Consider the following 21,330-nt stretch of genomic DNA (forward strand, 5'->3'; position numbering starts at 1 on the left):
TCTTTCTCTCTCTGTGAAAGTATCTGTCACTACAGTATCGAAATGTGATTGTTTCAGTTAGTGGAATAGTTTCATTTTTAAAGTGAAAGTATTTGACATGAGTGTTTTTGTTTCACTTTTGACACGTAATACTTAAATAGTGGAGGAGATATTATGTTGCCGTGTGCTCGAACTCTGCAAGAAGTTAATAATTTTTTATTACTAAAACACAACTGGAACCCTAAGTAAGGCATGTGTAAAATTTGAATGAAATTGGTTGCGTAGTTCTCGAGTTTTAGGGATTCACACAGACAGACAGACAGACAGACACACATTCTCATTTTTATATATATAGATTTCATCTGTGTTTTCTGAGATAATGAAACCCATGTCTTCTTTGATATTTCTCTGCTGTCCTTATATTCAGTATGTAGGTGCCATATTTTTTCCTTACAATAGTAGATGATGTTCATAACAACACATTCACGTTTCTACCATACTTGGCTGATGTGTTTAATGTTCAGCCACACTCTCTCATTTCATTTCTGTTCTGCCATTCATGTTGAACTGTGATTTTAATTTATCTTTATATACACACACACACTTTTTGTCGCTTCTCTTCAGTCATGAAATATAACGTATTGCATAGTAATCTATTGATATTCATCCAGATGTGTCAGCTATTGTATGATATTTCTGAGCAAGTAACAGTTGGGCTATGAAATATTGGTGCCTGGATTTAGAAAGAAGTTGCTTAATGATGCAGAAAGTGTTGTGTGCAGTGCCTTCAGTTTATCAAATTATTAAGAGTTATTATTATTAATGACAGGAGGTATCCCAATATAAGTTGTGTTGTTGTTGTTTCAATGAGTACTCAAATTTGTTTCAACAAATATTCAAAGATTTCTAAACCACTATATTTATGCTAAACTCAGCGGATTTAGAGATTTTGAAAATTGCTTATATCTATCTGGATGGATGACCATCACAATCCCCAATTAATCAGATATAAATTTAGAATTAAAATAGATTGTAAATCAAATGACAAGACACAATGTCTGAAGCAGAGTTTGAACTCACTAATTATTGTCATATACTTCACATGCAGTGTGTCCCAGAAAGATATACCCATTGATATTTCTTAATTATTCACAATAAACTTAAGGTAGAATAATGACATTTGGCACACATGTTCTAATGTAAATTTCCAATCCATTGCAGTAATTAGATTTCAAAATGACCACCTTCATCATAGCCTGTAAGCAAGTGGTCACTGAGTTGCATGAGAGCGCCATACCATCTCTTCATCCAACATGACCCATGAAGACTGAAGGACTTTCTTCAAATCTGACACATTTGAATAGGAGCAAGCAGAAACATTTCTCTCTAAGATGGACCAGGTAGCAAAGTCCATGGGATTGATGTCTTGATTTGAAGGAGGCCATATCAGCTTGACTCCAAAACTGCTGAAATGCTCTTTGCACCGCCTCTGTGTCAAATTGGATATGTGGGCTAGAGCCCCATCTTGAGTGAAAGTGTAATGATCACCAAATGTTTCTGTGACCCAGAGTAACACTTTCTCATTCAACATTTCCGTATAAACTTCACTGTTGACCTTGATGCCGGCATCGATGAGGATCAAAGGAGACTTAGATCCATCAGATGCAACTGTGGCCCACACCATAATTAAACCTGGCTTCTGATGGTGTAAATAACTCCTGCTATCTTTGGGCAAGTCTCCTGCATTATGTGCATAAAACCTCTCATTCTGCCTGTTGGTAAATCCCTCAACAGTGAAGATCTTCTCATTGGACCAGATTAACACTTTATTAGTGGCATGCTTCATCTCAGCTAACATAGTTTTACCCCTGTCAAACTGTTTCTTTTTGGAAACTGCTGAAATTTACTGCTGGGGTTGTTTCTTGTGTGCTGTTATCTTTAAATCCTCTTTAAAAATCCTGTGCATTGACAATTTCAAAATATCAGGAGCGTTTACAGTTTTTTTTTTTTTTGCACTCTTGTGAAGATTTCAGTCCATTTGCTACATCACAGCTTCAACAGTTTGTTTGGTACAAATCGATCATTTCCTACCAGGAATTGGCTTGCTAGAGGTTGTAGCAGACTCCATATATTGTTACAAGGTATTGAACACTGTTTTATGGCACACATTCAACTGTTTTGTTATGTCCTAGTTGCTTACTCCAGCTATTCCCAAAGTGACAATCTGATCACATTTTGCTTTTGATACCATGTTTGTTTACAAACCTGTTAAAGACGAACAAAACAATAGACACATGAACAAAAGACATATTCTTTAGGAAGAGTTTTAAACATGGGTAAATCTTTCTGGAATGCCCATTAGAACATTGGAAATCCAGTTTTGTCTTCGACATCAAAATGAATGCAAACAGATTTAAAGTTGAAGTTATTAGTTTCATTGAAACATATTTTTGATTATCATGTATTTTTTGTTGCTATAAAGTTAATGCATTGCAAGTAGGAATGAAAATAGCTAACTACTTACAGATGGTTCATGAGTTTGTATCCTTCTTGAAGCAGTTTTGTTTTGTATGTAGCAAGCCACTACTTGATCCTACTTACCACAGTTTATCAAAGACCATTCACAGAAACAGGCCTGTGATAAATAAGTAGTATTTAAAAGATTTGTTTTTCATTTACCTGGGCTAGGTACCATTCCTATAGATTCTTTTGGTTTAGAGAAAACATTTAGAAAAAGTAATGTTATCAGACAAACTGTTAAGATTTCTGTAGTCAAACAACATTGTTAAGATTGACTTTTAACTTCTAAATGTTTATAACTTCTCAACAAATTATGCTTGTACATTAAAGTTACTGAATCATTATCAGATTTATATAATTTGATAATTATTTTTTACAGACAAGCGTTACTTCAGTGGCCAGACTAAGTCCAGCCATTCTGTAGACGGTGATCATTCCTACTCCTATGGCCCTTATGGTAATTACTACAATGGATATAGTTCAGTTTATGAAAAATATGACATGCAATATAGCTTCCAACCACCCTTGTTAAGATCACCTACCAGGCAGGAAAGCGGAAAATATCAACAACCAGTCTCTCACTTTAATAGCCCTGTAAGTATTTTACTATTTTAGTTTGATATATTCATTTAAACTGCTTTCTACTTGATAAGTGAAAATGTTGTTATTATTTAACATAACTTCTGATGATTTATCTGTCACATCTGAGCTTCATCCCACAGCTTAGATATGCAACAATTTTCTAACACATGAGCTATTTCAAGTATTGCTGCCAAATGAGTACTTGCTATGAGGTTTGGTATTTGCTGCTTTTGATGCCAGAATATTACTTTGTGATGGTCACAAGTGCACCGATCACAATAGGTACCACACTCTCTTTTGAGACTCTGTGAATGCTTTTCACTTCCAATGCTAGGTTTTGGTACTTCTCGACTTTCTTGTCCTCTGTCTTCACAATATTCTGGTTTGCAGGTATAGCGACATTGATGAAGGTCCATTTTTGAACTCCTTCCACAGGAGAGTGGTATCTGGCTGATTATAAGCTCCTCCTCTGCATCACCATCATTATCATCATCATTGCCACCACCACAATCATCATCATCACCATCACAATTATCATCATCATCATTAAGGTAGTGAGCTGGCAGAATCATTAGTACGCCAGGTGAAATGCTTAGCAGTATTTCATCTGTCTTCATATTCTGAGTTCAAATGCTGCTGGGGTCGACTTTGCCTTTCATCCTTTCGAGGTGGATAAAATTAAGTACCAGTGAATCACTGGGGTCGATGTAGTTGACTAGTCTCCTCCTCTTAAATTTCAGGCCTTGTGCCTATAGTAGAAAGGATTATTATTATTATTATTATTTCATAGCCACATCTATGAAGTAGAACTAAATTATTTTGTCAGAATAGCCTGCCTTCTTGCATCTCACCTATTTATTATTTTTAATACTTTCAAGCTGAGAGTGGCTGGCAGCACTTAGACTGTAAAATCATTTTAAAGGAATCTTAGGTCTTCCAGAATAATTTATTAGCAACAAAACCTATTATTAATATAGTCTTGTATTATATAGTGGTCACTAGAATTTGCTGCCAAAAGCTGTGTTTTTGAAAAGGTTAACATTCTCTGTCAGCACTAACTTTCTTAGATCATTGACCACTATATTTCATTTGCTTTTACTTACATGCAGTCTAGTTACCATTGCAATCAAACTGCTCCTCTCAGTAACTGGGTACAGAGCAGTGGTCAAGGAAACTTTGAATTAAATTGTGTATGATGACTTCACAAGGTAACTGTTTTTGATACAGTCTTACTGAAAACCAGGTTGAAGTTATAGTAAAACTAGAATATTTATTATCATGGTGGCAAAAGTATACTTCCAAATTTATCCCTCATATAAAAGGTAACTTTGGAAGTATATGTTTGCCACTATGGGTAATATCTGGAAATATATGGAGTGGGTCATAGCCCAACTAATTAGGGACAGAGTTAATCTAGATGAGATGCCATTTGATTTTGTGCCAGAGAGAAGCACCACTGATGCTATATTTCTGGTAAGGCAGCTGCAGGAGAAATACCTAACCAAAGATAAACCTCTGTACTTGGCTTTTGTTGACATGGAGAAAGCTTTTGACAGGCCTCCCGATCCCTTATCTGGTGGTCAATGCGGAAACTAGGGATAAACGAGTGGTTGGTGAGAGCTGTACATGCCATATACAGGGATGCTGTCAGTAAGGTGAGGGTTGGCAATGAGTATAGCAATGAATTCAGGGTACAGGTAGGGGTTCACCAAAGATCAGTCTTCAGGCCCCTCTTGTTCATCATAGTCCTCCAGGTATTAACAGAGGAATTTAAGATAGGCTGCCCCTTGGAGCTCCCCTATGACCTTCTTATAACTGAATCACTACCAGAAATAGAGAAGCAATTTCAGGTGTGGAAGGAAGGTCTGGAATCAAAGGGCCTTAGATTTAACCTAGCTAAAATCAAGGTTTTAGTAAGTAGAAAAGCAGACACATCACAAATCTCTTCAGTTAGATGGCCCTGCTTGATCTGTAGGAAAGGCCTAGTTAGAAGAAACTCCATAAGATGTACCCAGTGCAAGCTATGGACATATAAGAGGTGCAGCAATATCAGAGGAAGATTAACAGGGAAGATAGTTTGTGTGTGGAAGGTGCACAGGTACAATAAACACTGAAAATGTACAGGAATAAACACCATCGATTGCCAGTGGGGTACACTAGAGATAGTCAATAGCTTCTGTTATTTAGGTGAGCAAGTCAGTAGTGGAGGTGGATGCTTTGAGAACATAGCTGCGAGAATAAGAATATGCTGGGCAAAATTCAGAGAGACCCTACCCCTGTTGGCAACAAAGGGCCTCTCTCATAGACTGAAAGGTAGACTGTATGATGCTGTGTTGGAACAGTTAACTGTGGAGGGAACCTGTGGTAGAGGTAGACCCAAGAAGACATGGGACGAGGTGGTGAAACATGATCTTCAAATGTTGGGCCTTACAGTGGCAATGACTGAGACATTTGGCGATATGCCATGCTTGAGAAGACCTGTCAAGCCAAGTGAAATTGTAGTCATGGCTGATGCTAGTGTCACGTAACTGGCACCCATGCCGGTGGCATGTAACAAGCACCATTTGAGCGTTAGGCCGAACGAAGGCAATGTGGCCAATGCCGGTGTCATGTAATTGGCACAGAAAAAACACTTCGAGCATTGGGCCTCATAGAGGCAATGTGACTGATGTCAGTGTCATATAACTGGTACCTGTGCTAGTGGTACATAAAAAGCACCATTTGAGTGTTGGACCTCAAAGAGGCAGTGTGACCAATGCTGGTGTTACATAACTGGCACCAGTGCCAGAGGGATGTAAAAAGCATCATTTGAGCATTGGGCCTCATGGAGGTAATGTGGCTGATGCTGGTATCATGTAACTGGCACTTATGCTGGTGGCATGTAAAAGCACTCATTACACTCTCAGATTGGTTGGTGTTAGGAAGGGCATCCAGCTGTAGAAACTATACTAAATCAGACTAGAACCTGGTGTAGCCCCTCAGCTCACCAGTCCTGGTCAAACTGTCCAACCAATGCCAGAATGGACAACAGACATTAAATAAGAATGATGATGAGGATGATGATGATGATGATACAATAATTATCATTTAACATTTATCATATTTCTTGGTATTTATACAGAATGATGAAACGAATACTAATTTTCAAAAGAAAAGTATTTATTACCTTAAAAGTAAATAAAACATATTTCTCATTTGTGTAACTCTTCTCATAACTATTCTATCACTGACTCTCTCTCCCCCTGCCACCAAGCCTAGCATGTGCACTTATGCTACACTTTTTATATCAACTCTCTTTGTATCTCTCTTTTACTCTTTCTTCCTCTCTATGCAATGTAAAGTGTGACTGGAAAAATCAACCAACCAACCTTTTATATTGGCTATTATTATTATATAGAGATATTTTGTAAATTTTAGTTTGATATTATAACACTGTTGTTATCTAAATTTCTTTTCAGTTTGCTTATGTGCAATTACATTATTAATGTAATATATGTAATTGTAATATGCTTTTATTTACATATGATTTTAATATTAAACCATACTTGTACATCTATAGGTCAACAGTGGCTTTTCCAATTACTACTATGATAGTTATCCACAAGAATACTATAATGGAGATGTATATTACAGTACCTTCCAGACTAGGCCAGCATCTAGCTATAAGACCCTATCTGAAAAAGATGGACAGCTGGAAAATGCTAAAGGAGATGGGTTAGCTAGTAAAGAGAGAGACTCTATTGAGAATCCTAACAAAAACACTTGTGCTGAAGAAAGTGTTTTCAACAATGATTTTGTAAGTGCAGGTGTTAAGAATTTGATTTTTAAAAAATTCTTTCTCATCAATGTCATTATCGTCATAATTATTACTATGGTTGTGGAAGTTCATCATCATTATCATCATCATCATCATCATCATCATCATCATCATCATCATCATCATCATCATCATCATCACCACCACCATCACCATCATCATCATTGCTTATATATTTCTTAACTTTCTTTTTGCTGTAACTGCAAGTCACAGAATATCAGGACTTTCAGATTACTACTTCATGAAGAGGAAATAAGCAATGAACCACTTCAGAAATTGGTGGTGGTGGTGGGTGCTTTTAATTAGGACAGTATTTGTTGTTGGGTAGCTTGTAAATAGTATTTAACAATAGGTAATTGATGAAACATGGAGGGGGAAAATCTTGTTTGATTATTGCTCCAGTGTTGAAATTGTACTGCAGTGTCAGTGAGATTAGTAATAATTGTTCAAATTTTGGCACAAGATGAGTAATTTTTGGAAGAGGGTATTTGTAAATTATATCAACCTCTGTACTTGTCTGGTACTTTATTTTATCAACCCTGAATAGATGAGAGGCAGAGCTGACCTTGGAAAGATTTAAAATCAGAAAGTAAAGAGCTGGAAAAAATGCAGCCAAGTGTTTTGTTTGATGCACTAACAATTCTGCCAGCTCACCACCTTAATCATAATAATAATAATAAAAGTAATCCTTTCTACTAAAATACAAGGCCTGAAATTTCAGGGGATGGGGCTAGCTGATTACATTGATTTCAGTACTCAATTGGTACTTATTTCATCAACACTGAAAGGATGAAAGGCAAAGTCGATCTCGGCAAAGTCAAACTCAGATTGTAATGACAGATGAAATGCTGCCAAGCATTTTGTCTGGTGTGCTAACAATTCTGACAGCTCACTACCTTAATATTAATGGTAATCGTAATTCTTTCTAATTTTGACTGAAGACCAACGATTTTGAGAGAAGGGGTAAGTTGATTACACTGATCTTGAAAGGATGAAAGGCAAAGTTGACTTTGGCAGGACTTGAACATTGAACATAAAGAGCTGGAAGGAATGCTATGAAGCATTTTATCTCATATGCTAACAATTCTGTCAACTCATCGCCTTCAAATGTTTTCAAATTTTGGCACAAGGCCAGTAACTTGTGAGGAGAAGTTCTCACCAACCACTCATCTATCTCTAGCTTCCACATTGACTACCAAATAAGGGAGCAGGAAACCCTGTCAAAGGCTTTTCCCATGTCAACAAAAGCCAATTACAGAGGTTTGTTTTTGACTAATTCTCCTGCAGTTGCCTACCATCAGTAGTGCTTCTCCCTTCTGCAAAACCACACTGCATTTCATCTAGCCTATTCCATCTTAATAATACAAATTATCTCCCATTTTGTGGTAAGCTAAGAAGGTAGGGGGATTTATACTTCTCCCTAGATACACCACTTCATAACACCTATGATTGGGTGAGCCATTGAAAACGTTTCTATGTGGTTACTCAATTTCCTAGAAATAGTTACCAAATCTCACTCAAATTACATTCCATCATATTAGGAGTAAGACTCATAGAAATAATATATAGTCCTTATCTATTCCCGCCCCACCCACCAAAGAAAAGAATGGTCATAGCTAAACTTCATTTGACCATTAGTCTAGTTGTTCAAGTGTTCTTCTGGAGCTAAACAACAACAATACACAGACTCACCATTCTTCAGCTGAGTAACTAGCATCATATCTGCTCAGATCTTTCTGTTGTTTTATAATTGTCTTTGATAATCTAGCTGTAGTCAGGTTATTAGTTGAACAGTTGATGGAGATATAAGTAATTCAAAATAGTTGAATGAAGAAAAAATTGACTGAATTTCAGTGAATATTTGAAATTTAAAAAATAGGAGGGAAAATGGTTTTATTAACAATTTTTTTTTTTATTAAACTGTTATTGTGTGTGAATGTCATGTTGACAATCTGAAAATCAGTGTAGCTTATGTTAATGTTCTTTTATGGCCTCTCTTTCATCTTTTATCATTGTAAGCTTGCTGAAGCATGCACAATGTCTCTGTAGCAGACTTCCCAAGTTTAATGCAATTTTCACATTGGCGCTTTGTTGCAACTTCCTCTCCATGACAAAAAATCGCAGACTATAGCATATACATGATCACAAAATCTCAAATTTCACAACTTGCAAAGTAAACACAGTGATGTCACTTGGCACACTGCCTTATGAAGGTCACTGCTAGCTTTCACTGTGCATGTAACTATGTGCTACTATCTGTTGGCATGCTATAGAACTAGTCCAGTAACTTTTTGATACCATCTCATATCATCTTGTTCAATTTCTCTTAACTATAGCACTATTTTAGCTGCTGTAATGCATCATGCAGAGATGCACATTTTTCATTCCCCACATTTTTATGCTACTAGTTTCTCTTCTCCTTAAAACCATCTCCCCATGTCACCACCTTGCATTCTCAATATTATACCATACCACTATTTTATACCATCTCATATCAGTCATTGAACCCTCCCCTCACCTTTGTTCCTCTCTCTCTCTCCCTCTTTCCCTATATATTCTGCTACATGCCTTTGATCTCTGCCCTTGTAACTGAGCAACCCTCACTCTCCCTTCACACTTCACATTGTCTCCCTATTTCTTGTTTGTATGGTTTTATTACAATACTGCTTTCCACCCCACTATTTTTACACTACCACTTATTTCCTCCTCCTCTTTGACCTGCACTTATTTCCTTCCATCTTCTCACAAACTGATATTCCCGATTGATCATGTCCCTTCCTTTGTTTGCTGTTCACAACATCATCTTTATCCCTATATCTCATCCTCGGTCACTCACCTCATATTCTTGCAAACTTACTTGTTCCACTATCCCCATCCCCTCACATTCATCCTCTTGTACCTTGAGTATATGTCCTGATACCTCATCAGCACCATCTTCTCTCCTTTTCCAGCTGGGGGTGGCCATCTGTCTCCTGTAAAACACCTGTTCCTATCACACTATCATACTTTTGCTTCTCAATACCTGGGATAAACCTTCTCCCTCAATTAAGGAGACACGAAAAAGTACACAGTACATTCTGAAAAAGACTGGCATTAGTAAGGGCATTAAATGATAGGAAACATGCCAAAACAGACAGTAGACCTCTCTGATCATGTCAAACAACCCATGCCAACAATGAATACAGATGCTAAATTATGATGATGAGGACAATGACAACATATATATATATATAAACTTTTAGAAAAATTTTAATATTTGCTATAATTCAAATGGTTGTTGATTCAAGAAACTGTCCATATACCATACCATTTCGATGCTAAAGCATTAACATTAATGACAATATTACGGATTTCTGTTTCCATTCGTATAATATTCATTATATTCCTGAGTTACCCTTTTTTGATCTGAGATAAACATCATTATCATTTTGTAATAACATTGCTATAATATGAGTCTTTCATTATGCATCAAGACCTATTAATTCTCTATTCCACTGGATCATATTGTTATTGTGTTGCTTCCTTTAAATTGGTGATGGATAATTTTCATTTATTTCCTTTACAAATCATAAAAGATTACAATTTCAACTTAATTGAGTGTAGTCAGTTGGTTTAAGCACCAACATTATTTTGGTGTCCATGCCATTAAAGAAAATAATAATGTCATTAAACTAGAGTGTCTATGCCATTAATAAAAAAAATATATAATGTCATTAAACTTTGCGATAATTATAACATTTTGGTTTGCATGTATGAATATTTGATTTTTCCAGTTGGAGGTATTCTTGAAAAACATATGTGATGGAAATTGCTAATAAGAGTATAAAGGATGTTAACAAAAATGCTAAAATAACAGAACGAGAAAATTATAGTTATCACATCCCAAATACTATACAAGTTTAATTACTTTTAATATACACAATATGTTGTGGTCAATGAGTCACTCATTGTTCTACATTGTTATTGTCTACAATAAATACTCTATTTAATTTCACAAATGGTGCGTGCGCACACACACACACACACACACACACACACACACACACACACACACACACACACACACACACACACACACACACACACACACACACACACACACACACATATATATCAAAACCATCATGGTATCTATGAATATTGATTAATAGGTATATACTGATATTAATAAAGTAGTATTGAGGTAAAAGAACATTCTAATTATATATTAAAAAAATTATATTCTAAGGAGTTTTTTTTATATATGCAGTAAATATATCAGTATAGTTTTATATACGCTAAGTATGAATTAATAGAGATACAAAGACTTGCTTAATTTATTTATGAATAAATAAAGGCTAGTTATTAATTAATAAAGAAATGAAATAAAATAATCAATTAGGGCAGAATACCATAGAAATAAAATAGCTTAATTACCAATGCTATGGTAAAATATATTTAGCCTATTAACACCAATAGAGAAGATTTATATAGAAAATGTATAATGATTTAAAATATATTGGACTAAAAATTTAAAATTTAACTTGTATAGGCGTAGGAGTGACTGTGTGGTCAGTAGCTTGCTTACCAACCACATGGTTCCGGGTTCAGTCTCACTGCGTGGCACCTTGGGCAAGTGTCTTCTACTATAGCCTTGGGCCGACCAAAGCCTTGTGAGTGGATTTGGTAGAGGGAAACTGAAAGAAGCCTGTCGTATATGTGTGTATATATATATATATGTATGAGTGTGTATATGTTTGCGTGTCTGTGTTTGTCTCCCCAACATCGCTTGACAACCGATGCTGGTGTGTTTACGTCCCCGTAACTTAGCGGTTTGGCAAAAGAGACCGATAGAATAAGTACTAGGCTTCCAAAGAATAAGTCCTGGGGTCGATTTGCTCGACTAAAAGTGGTGCTCCAGCATGGCCACAGTCAAGTGACTGAAACAAGTAAAAGAGTAAAGAGCTAATACCAATAAAAGACTGATGTCTGGTATCAGTTAAAAGAATATTTAAGTTATGGAACATTCAAAATTTTACATTAATCTTTCCATATATAAATTGAGGGATTATTTTATAGGTTTAAGAATTAAAGAAGTTATTAAAAAATTTTTTTTTTACTCCTTACATGGAATTTATAGTTTCTTAGTAATACTAGGATAAGGAGGGTAGAGCCATTTATGAAAGAGAAAAATCAAGTAATCTAAAAAGATTATTTCAAAACAGAGTTTTGTACAGAGTTAAAATTCAGGGTAATCAAGAAGATTATTAAGAATGAAATTTTAACAAAATGATAAAAAACTTCTATGAATATAAAGAGTATATACCAAAATATTTTCTTACCACAATGGAGGGAGGAAAATGAAATAGTTTAATATTTACTTACTTATTACCTATCTAATATTAACTTATAATATGGTTACTATAAAGATTGATCACTTCAATAAAGAAGATTTTTTAGAAAATATGTAATAATTCAAGTATCTAAAAACTAAAATTGTTTATTTACTTAATTAGCTTGTATGTATACTGACTGCAACCCAATATTAACTAAAAGTATTGATAAGTATTGAGCAAACTACTCAGATAATCTATCACCATGGAGATATGCTTGCATATTTGTTTCAAGCTTCAGTGCTTTTATACAGTGCCAGCTTTTGTTCCCATTGGAATAACTGGAATGGTTTGTCTAAAATCATCAGATAGAACAACTGTCACACCTTCTGTTGGAGAAACATTATTTTGAATATCTCACAATGACCTGTCAACAGCTTCAAAGGCTCTCTTATGTGCCATTGTACATTCATCTCATATTATCATTTGGTATTTTCTGAGAATTTCAGCTATTTCTGAATTCTTGCTGATATTGCACACAGGACTTTCATTAGACTACATATCCAATGGAAGTTTGAAAATTGAATAGGCTGAACAGCCTCCAGGTAGAAGGGTTGCAGCAATGCCTGATGATTCAACTGCAGTGGCAATTTTTCTTTGCTGTCTAACATTTACCAAAAGTAGTTTTATAATAAATGTCTTTCCATTTCCTCCTGGTGCATCTAGAAAGAATATTCTACCCTTCTCATGTCTAATGTTGTCAACTGCTTTGTACGCTTTTCTTTGATTTTCATAATTTTCTTTCACATATTTTGCCAACTCATCAATATTGTAGTTTGTTTCTGTGAGTCTGTTTTCATTGCCACGAGTAATTTTAGGGAGTCCGTAAGTCTGAAATACTTTTCCTCCAATAGCAAGGAGTTTGTCTTCTATGTTGATCAATGCACTATTGTACATCTCATTATAACCCAAAGCAATATCAGGAAATTTCTGTTGTAGTTGATGCATATAATCTTCAGACAGTTCATCTTTATACTTTACCTATAAGCCATTTCAATCACCATTTTCACAGTTTTGTAATATAATTGCAAACAGGGAGCAAAAACTATTTGCAATATGTGATACAGAAGCACTCAGAAAGTGCCTTGCCCCATTGAGTCATCTTCCAGTAATCCAAACTTCTCCATTCACATAAATTAAAGGGTATTGGGGAACATCATAAAAGCAATGTGTTTCGTTTATTTTCTGTAATTGATTATCTCTCCCATGAAGGATTATGTCATGCTTACCATGCTTTTCTCCAGATATTACAATAGCAATTTCATTACATTCAGGTGCATTATAGCAGCATGAATGCTCTCCTGATAGTATCTTGTCAGCATTTATCACTACTTTGAGTTCTTCTACAGGTGCATTTTCTTAGGCATATTTGAAACTTCTCTAGCTGTTTCTTGTATGTAACATATCTTGTAATTGTAATAGGATTTAGTGCTTGGATTTTCATATCACAAATGAAATACAATTATAAATATTTTGGTTCTTCTTCTGAAAGTGGCTGAAGTGGCCCAATTCAATGGTACACTTGTCCTAGGATCTTGAAAGTGGGTATAAAGCCACCTTCATGGATGACATTTGCACCAAATGATGTCATTTGGAATACATTATTGTACTTCTATATATTTTGAAGTAAATGTCCTGATTCAGTAGTTGCAGTTCCCTCAAGGGTTCTGATAGTTCAGTTAATAGCTTCAACTTAATCTTTCCATTTGAACGGCACAATCCAAGTGATTCACCTTTCCATTTTAGCACCACAGTTTTGACAAATCTTGTTCATTGAAAATATTTGTATTAAAGGTTCTGAGGCATAGTCTTGACGTGGATAGTAACTAAAAGCAGCAAAGTTCCACTTGGAAAAGTTTTTAAATCATAAACTTTTGGTTCTTGCTCTCTGTTCAGATAGCTTTTGAGTTGTTTGAGCTTCAGTTTCATCATACCGATTGTAAGCTGCTCTATTTCTCTCCATTTGGTATCTTGATGATTTTCATACAGTTGTTTCCTTTTGGCGAAAAGTTGCTTTCATTGTCCTATCATCAGTAAGTCTTTTTCATCTTTGTTCTTCTGAATCATTTTCCCTATATCCTACTGTTCTTTACCTTTGTTTCTGGAGTCTCTCTTGTTGCTGCTCTTCACTTTCATTTTCCCTTTTTAGCTGCATTGCCCTAGCTTTATGAGACTTTCTTCCAAATGAAGGTCTATTCTTTGGTGGCATTTTTTGCTTGCAGTTTCCAATGTCACTATTTACAAATTCAAAATTCTTCTATACAAAACTTCACAAAATGAAAATAATATTACTTCAAATTGTAGCACATGTAATATGAATATATGTAGAGAAACAATGATATCATTTGGCTGCTAGCTACAGCAGTGTGAAAATATAGGTGGGACATTAGTGATTGTTATGTTAGAATTAGTTTTCGAAAATAAAAATGATAATGTTTATTTTCATAATGATATTTATATATATATATATATATATAAGGAAAATAAGACAAGGTAGAAAATGCTCAAATAATTTTATCATGAAATACATTTTGTACTGATTTCAGTCTTTTCGACTTTTTCAACTAAGAGTAAAACAGGAAAAGCAATTAAATCAAAGAAAACATTAAATGAAATCAATTGCAGCGTGGAAGGTGTTTATAAGCCATTTAAGAAACACACAAAAGCCATTAGATTCATTTCAACATTTAAATTTAATTTGCCAAAATATTTTCGTCACTTTGAGACCACAACCTGTTCACTGACAAAATTCCATGCTGCATCTGCTAATGTAACAGTTAGTTCATGATATATATGTACGCGTGTGTGTGTGTACATGTATGTGCATATGCATGTGTACATGCGTATGCATGCCTATACGCATGTATGTATGTACGTGAGTATTTAGGTAAGTGTGTAGACGTGTCTGTGTGTGTGTGTGTACATGTGTATGTACATGTACTGATATGTGTCTGTACAAGTTATATACAAGACTGTTACTTTGTTGAAGTTTGTATACATGCATATACATACATATTCATATACATATATATAGATACACACACGTGTGTGCGTTTGTCCCTCTCTCTCTCAGTGACTTGTCTCAGCATTGCATCAGTGGAATGTGTGGATAAGATGTTTAACTTAAGTCTCCCTAAGGAGCCTTTGTGGTAATCTACAGCATGCTGATAGAAGATGGAGTTTGGTTTCTTTTCAATGTAGTTGTCTAGGGGCTTTTTGAACCTATCATTGATACTCCTAGCAGTCTCACCAACGTATGACTGGGTTAGTCGTGCAAGCTCCTTCTTGGCACTTAATCTGGTATACAGTGCTCTTGGTTTTGCAGTTCACATGTGGGTTTGTAGAACATACTGCACAATTATTTTGATACGTGATTCTATCAAATGGATATGATCTACATAATACAGATTTGATAGTCCTACCAGTCTTTTCTACAACTTTGATCTTAAGGCCAGTTGTGCGCAGGATTTTCTTGAATGCTTACTTAGTTCGTTCTTAGGTGTGGCGTCAACAAACATTACACTGTGAAATTTCTTATCATACCAAGTATTGTTTTTATTTCTTTTGTTGGTGTCCCTCTCTAACCTATTCCAGAACTTGTTGTGGTATAGGGGGCATATACCGTTTTCATCATCTCTTAGAATGCGTTCGAATCTTGTTTTTGCTCCTTTGTACACTCTGATTTGTGTATCCAGAACATTGCATTCGGAATATATAGTGCTGGATGTGTTGTTGTCGTTCTTGTGGTTGGCATAGTAGGGATACACTCCTCATTACTCTAACTAAGTCTGCCACGAGGATGTTGATCTTTGTAGTACTTGACATCGCTGAGTCACTACGGATTACCAGTGGATTAAATGAAATGTTTTTCAAATATTTCCATAGTCTTCAAATAGGTAGGACTTCCACTTTTTCTGCCTCTCGCTCTTTTCCTTTGTGAAAGCTCGGTAGATAGTAGCAGATCTGGAAAAATAGTGTTTATGGGTGCAAAAAAGTGTTGGTTCTGAAGTATGGTGATTTTAAACAGCCAAGGAAGGAGATGGAGAAGAAGGAAAAGAAGAGAAAGAAAAAGAGGTAGAGGAAGGAGTAGGAAAAGAAGAGGGAGAAGAAGAAAGAAAGAAAAGAAAAAAACAGGAGTGGTATGACAGTAATAGAGGCTGTTTGTGGAATCATCTTTAATGGTCAAGTGACCTGTTGTGGTTGTAGCAGTAGTGATAGGAACTGTTCTTAATATATCTATTGTTTTTAATATTTGCATGGGTGTTATTCTAAGATCCTTGTAGTAGTGTTATCTATGGTGGAAGCATTCAAAAGAGGCTTATATTTTGCGATAAAATTTGATTCTTGCTAATGCATTGATTATAGGTTGCATTGTCCCTGAATTTATCGAGGGGAAAAATTCTAAAGTTGGGTTATTCATTAGTGGCGCAAATATGTTGACTTAATGCTATTTTTTTGTATTCCCATATTTTAATCTGGGATCTATGTATGGTCATCCTCTGACATAGACTGTTTTTAGTTTGACCAATGTATTGCTCTCAACACATATATTCATCATCATCATCATCATCATCATCGTTTAACGTCCGCTTTCCATGCTAGCATGGGTTGGACGATTTGACTGAGGACTGGTGAAACCGGATGGCAACACCAGGCTCCAGTCTGATTTGGCAATTGTTTTCACTGTAAAATGTTGACCTTTTTGAAGGAGAACTCCGATCCCTCAATTAGGTTGACGCATATACCACAATTAGGTCTTCTGCATTTTTTTACTGTCAGTTTCAGTGTTGTTGACGAGTGTACTTGGGCTTGTGTTAGAAGACTTTTCATTGACTTGGGTTGTCTTTTGCTCTATATGATGGTGTGCGTTAGGAGGATTTGATTCGTTCTATGGGTCCCTTTTAGTAAAAGAATGTTCTAGAGGATAGTGTTGAAGGCCTTATTGTTTAGGGGGTTGTGTGTGGATATGTATGGTAGGGTTTTTGGTTGTAAATGCTTCTTTAGTTTGGGATGTCTGAGTTCGTGGATGTTAAGTTTTTGGGCATGTTAAAAACCTATGTCAATTAGTGATGGTAGGTAATTCCTGCTGATGAGTTGCCAGTGCCCCTGGACTGGCTCTTGTGCGGGTGGCACATAAAAGACACCATTTCGAGCGTGGCCATTTTCGTGCGGGTGACACGTAAAAGCACCCACTACACTCTCTGAGTGGTTGGCGTTAGGAAGGGCATCCAGCTGTAGAAACTCTGCCAAATTGGATTGGAGCCTGGTGTTGCCATCCGGTTTCACCAGTCCTCAGTCAAATCGTCCAACCCATGCTAGCATGGAAAGCGGACGTTAAACGACGACGACGGACGTTAAACGACGACGACGGACGTTAAACGACGAGTGTATCTTTTAGTTCATGTAGTCATGTGTCCTTGGTGCTTGTATCAGATACTATAGTTTTAGCGAGGTTGAAGGAGATATTCATTCTAGTGTGTCCGGGGTGGCATGAGTTAAATGGTATACATTGTTTGGAGTCCATGGGCTTATAGTATATGTCTCTTTCTATTTTGCTGTTGGATTTCTTAATGAGGATGTTGAGGAATGGAAGTTGTTGATGGTTATATTCCATCATAAATTGAATGTTTATGTCAAGTTCATTTAGAAGTGCTTCAAATTTTTTAAGTCTCTCTATACTTTCATGCCAAAGAATGAAGCAGTCATTTAGATATCTCTTCCAGTTATTTTCTATGTACAGGGAGAATGGGTTTTCATATTTTTCTAGTACCTTAAGATAAAGAATGAGTTCTAGGTACCCCATGACTAGGTTAGCAAAGGAGGGGGGACATTCTCATACCCATCACAGTTGTCGATTTCTGTTGATAGAAGTTGTCATTGAATACAAAGAAGTTATTCTCTAAGATGAATTTTAGCCCTTTCATTACGAATTCTTTTTTGATGTGATGTGGCAGTTCATTGGTGTAATTCTCTAACCAGAATTGGATTGCCTCCATTCCTAAGCTAAGCGGGATGTTAGAATAGAGATTGACTACATCGAAGAATACTAGTAGGCTTTTTTTTTATTTATATATGTGTGACTATGCTACTATGCATGTATATATATATATGTATGTGTGTGTGTGTATATAAATATGTGTGTGTGTATATATATATATATACATATATATATATGAGTATGTATGTGTGGAGATATATATATATATGCATGTATATATCTATGTAAGTATGTGGATGTATATGTGTGTATATATGTATGTATATGCATATATACCCACCTACCTGTGTATAAGTATCTAATGAGTGCGTATACGTGTACATATGTGTGTATGTGTATGTAGGAATGTAGACGCATGTGTGTGGGTGTATGTATATATGTGTATGCATATATATATATATATATATATATATAGATAATAATAATAAATGGAGCAAAACGCATGTCAATAAAAGTTCCTTTAATTCCTACACATGTTTCAAAATAAATGAGAGCTCTTTCACAAAGAAGAAAGAGCTGTTGGGGTTCCTCATATATTTCTCTTCAGGGAGTTCATAATAAAACATATAATAGCAAGACAAAAACGAAATGATGAGGTAACTTACGAGCAGAGATGTTACATGGTCAGTGACCGTTAGAACGCTTGTTTACATAGAGATATAAAGGGAGGGGGTTGTAAACGTGATGCTAAAGGTTAAACTCAGAGAGTTATTTGTCGTTCTGTTAAATTTGAAAGTGCTAATTGTTGAGTCAAAAAGGAGGAAGGGAGGGAACTAAGGTAGTACATCATATAAGGGAAACTAATAACATAACATATTTATATGTAGCGAAGAAAGTGAATAAAAATAAAAATAAATGAAACATCGTAGTCTAGTGAAGGTTTGTATATGTGTGTGCGTGCGGGCACATACATGTTTACAAATATGTGTGCACACGCACACACAAATATATATATATATATATACATATGTATACATACACATATACACACATACACCCACACACATACACACACACACACACACACACAAACCTTCACATATACATATGCACACACACGCACACCTATACATACATATGTATACATGTATATACATACACACATATACATGCATATATATATATATATATATATATATATATATATATATATATATACACATATATATATACACACATACATACATACACCCCCACCCCTACACACACTCAGACATACACACGTATGCATATATATATACATATACATACACATGTGTTTTGTTTAAGATTATAAAAAATATTAAGATTGATAACATACAGATTTGAAGCGAAGAACATAAACATGATAAATGAAACACCATTACCCTGTTATATATTAATATACTTATGTTAGCGCTAATCAATGTAAAAACGAAGTACAGGGTGTTTTGTTGAGAAATGATAATAATAATAACAATATACATACTAATAAGGAGAAGGTCAGATATAAGGCAAAGCAGCTAGTGATACAAAGTAGCCGAAGCAGTAATTACTAGGAAGGAAAATATTAATCAACTATAGAAGGGGAAAAGGCAAGTTGTGGTGGATGTAGAAGTAGATATTATTCAGAGGACATTTAGTTAAAAAAAAAAAGGGCGGGGGTTAAAAAAAATTATAATATTGATAACTATAATAATAATAATGCTTAAAGCCTAACCTAGTAGGAATGATGGAGCTAACGGTAATAAAAGAAGGTATGTTTCTTGAAGTGCTGACAGCGGTATGCCCTCTGAGTTATTTGGTTAACTAGGCGATTCTTGGAGAACAGGATATAAAAAAGCTCCAAGTTACAAAGAGGGCAGAATTCCCTACCCTTGTCATAGGGAACTGAGGTGGCCAGTATGGACCATTCCAAAGAGAATTGCTTATTGCAATCCTTCAGTTCCCAAATAAATTTACTTAGGCCGGTAGTGCTAGCTTTATTTCTATCCCTAAACGACGAATAATGATTCGAGATTCTCTTGGATACCTGTGTCGATGAACTATCTACGTAATATGAGACATCAGCGTTAGATGTTACCTTGCATTGATACACTACATTTTTGGTCCTTGAATTCGCACTAAAAAACCTGATTCTATTAGGATTTAATTCCGAGATGTTAATCTTATTGCTAATCTTACTAATGTTACAGATATTTTTATGATTCACAATATTGGACATACTACCTATACTAATATCTGAATGACTAATGCCATTATTTGTGTGCGTTAAATTGTTGGAGTAATTATTATTGTTACAGGTATGAACATTACTAATATTACTATTATATCTAGGATGGCCGTCTAGAGAAGAATCCAAAAACCTGAGATTATGGGAAGATATAATCTGTAACAAATTTTTAGTGTTCGAAAACCCAAATCTAACCTTATGCGAGTTGATAATTGGGTAATAGTGGGAACCTTTAGGGAAGTTCCTACTCACCGTGTCTTGGAACTGCCGGACCAAATCTGATTTAACCTGCTTCCCAAACGGGAGATATTCTTATTATTATCAACAGATATTCTTATTATTATCAACAGATCTAGATGCAGTATTAGAGTGGTTAAATAAGCAAGGATTTTTGAATTTATTAAAGTATTTAGGGCCAGTTGGGACACCTCTCTTATGTGAGTTAAGAGGATGACCCACTTTCTCAGTAAATTGAGAAGAATGGGAAAGAATAGAAATGGGTTCATCTACGCTAGTAAAGGGGGTATCATGTTGTGTAGAAGGAGAAAGATCACTAGAAGAGTTGATGTACCCTACCTTTTCTTTATAGCCAGCCCTTAATAAGGCTGAATTATAGAAGTCAGCCTCCTTATTGAAAATTTGGGAGTTAGAAGAAAGTTTGGAAAGCCTAATTGAGATATTCCTAACCAAATTACTGGTTATATGTCTTGGATGGTTACTAAAGGGGCTTATGTACTTGAGATTAGTTGAGGGTTTATGGAATGGGAAATGAGTATTACTATGTAAGTCTAAGGTAACGTCCAGAAAGTTTGCTACAGAGACCTCATCCTCAAAAACAATGCCAAATTTTGGATTTTGTCCCTAATATTAT

The 21,330-nt window shown here is 35.4% G+C and overlaps 2 protein-coding genes across 2 annotated transcripts in view; one reads left to right on the top strand and one right to left on the bottom strand.

Annotated features, from left to right (window-relative positions):
* Positions 1–1,249: 1,249 nt before the first annotated feature.
* Positions 1,250–1,837, bottom strand: LOC106881793 (uncharacterized). Its single transcript, XM_014932301.1, has one exon. It carries the CDS (start codon positions 1,835–1,837, stop codon positions 1,250–1,252), a length of 588 nt encoding a protein of 195 aa, XP_014787787.1.
* A 115-nt stretch (positions 1,838–1,952) lies between these two features.
* LOC106881794 (uncharacterized) overlaps positions 1,953–21,330 on the top strand; it is a 38,244-nt gene continuing 18,866 nt past the window's right edge. The window contains exons 1-3 of the mRNA XM_014932302.2: positions 1,953–2,120; positions 2,879–3,093; positions 6,641–6,877. Of these exons, the coding sequence (XP_014787788.2) occupies positions 3,001–3,093; positions 6,641–6,877 (330 nt within the window). The 5' untranslated portion in view covers positions 1,953–2,120; positions 2,879–3,000. The remainder of the gene's footprint in view (positions 2,121–2,878; positions 3,094–6,640; positions 6,878–21,330) is intronic.

This window comes from Octopus bimaculoides, chromosome 7 (genome assembly GCF_001194135.2).
Source record: "Octopus bimaculoides isolate UCB-OBI-ISO-001 chromosome 7, ASM119413v2, whole genome shotgun sequence".
NCBI lineage: Eukaryota > Metazoa > Mollusca > Cephalopoda > Octopoda > Octopodidae > Octopus > Octopus bimaculoides.

Bases quoted from the DNA above. Each gene is read 5' to 3' on its own strand.
- LOC106881793 (XM_014932301.1), bottom strand. From the start codon at position 1,837: ATGTTAGCTGAGATGAAGCATGCCACTAATAAAGTGTTAATCTGGTCC.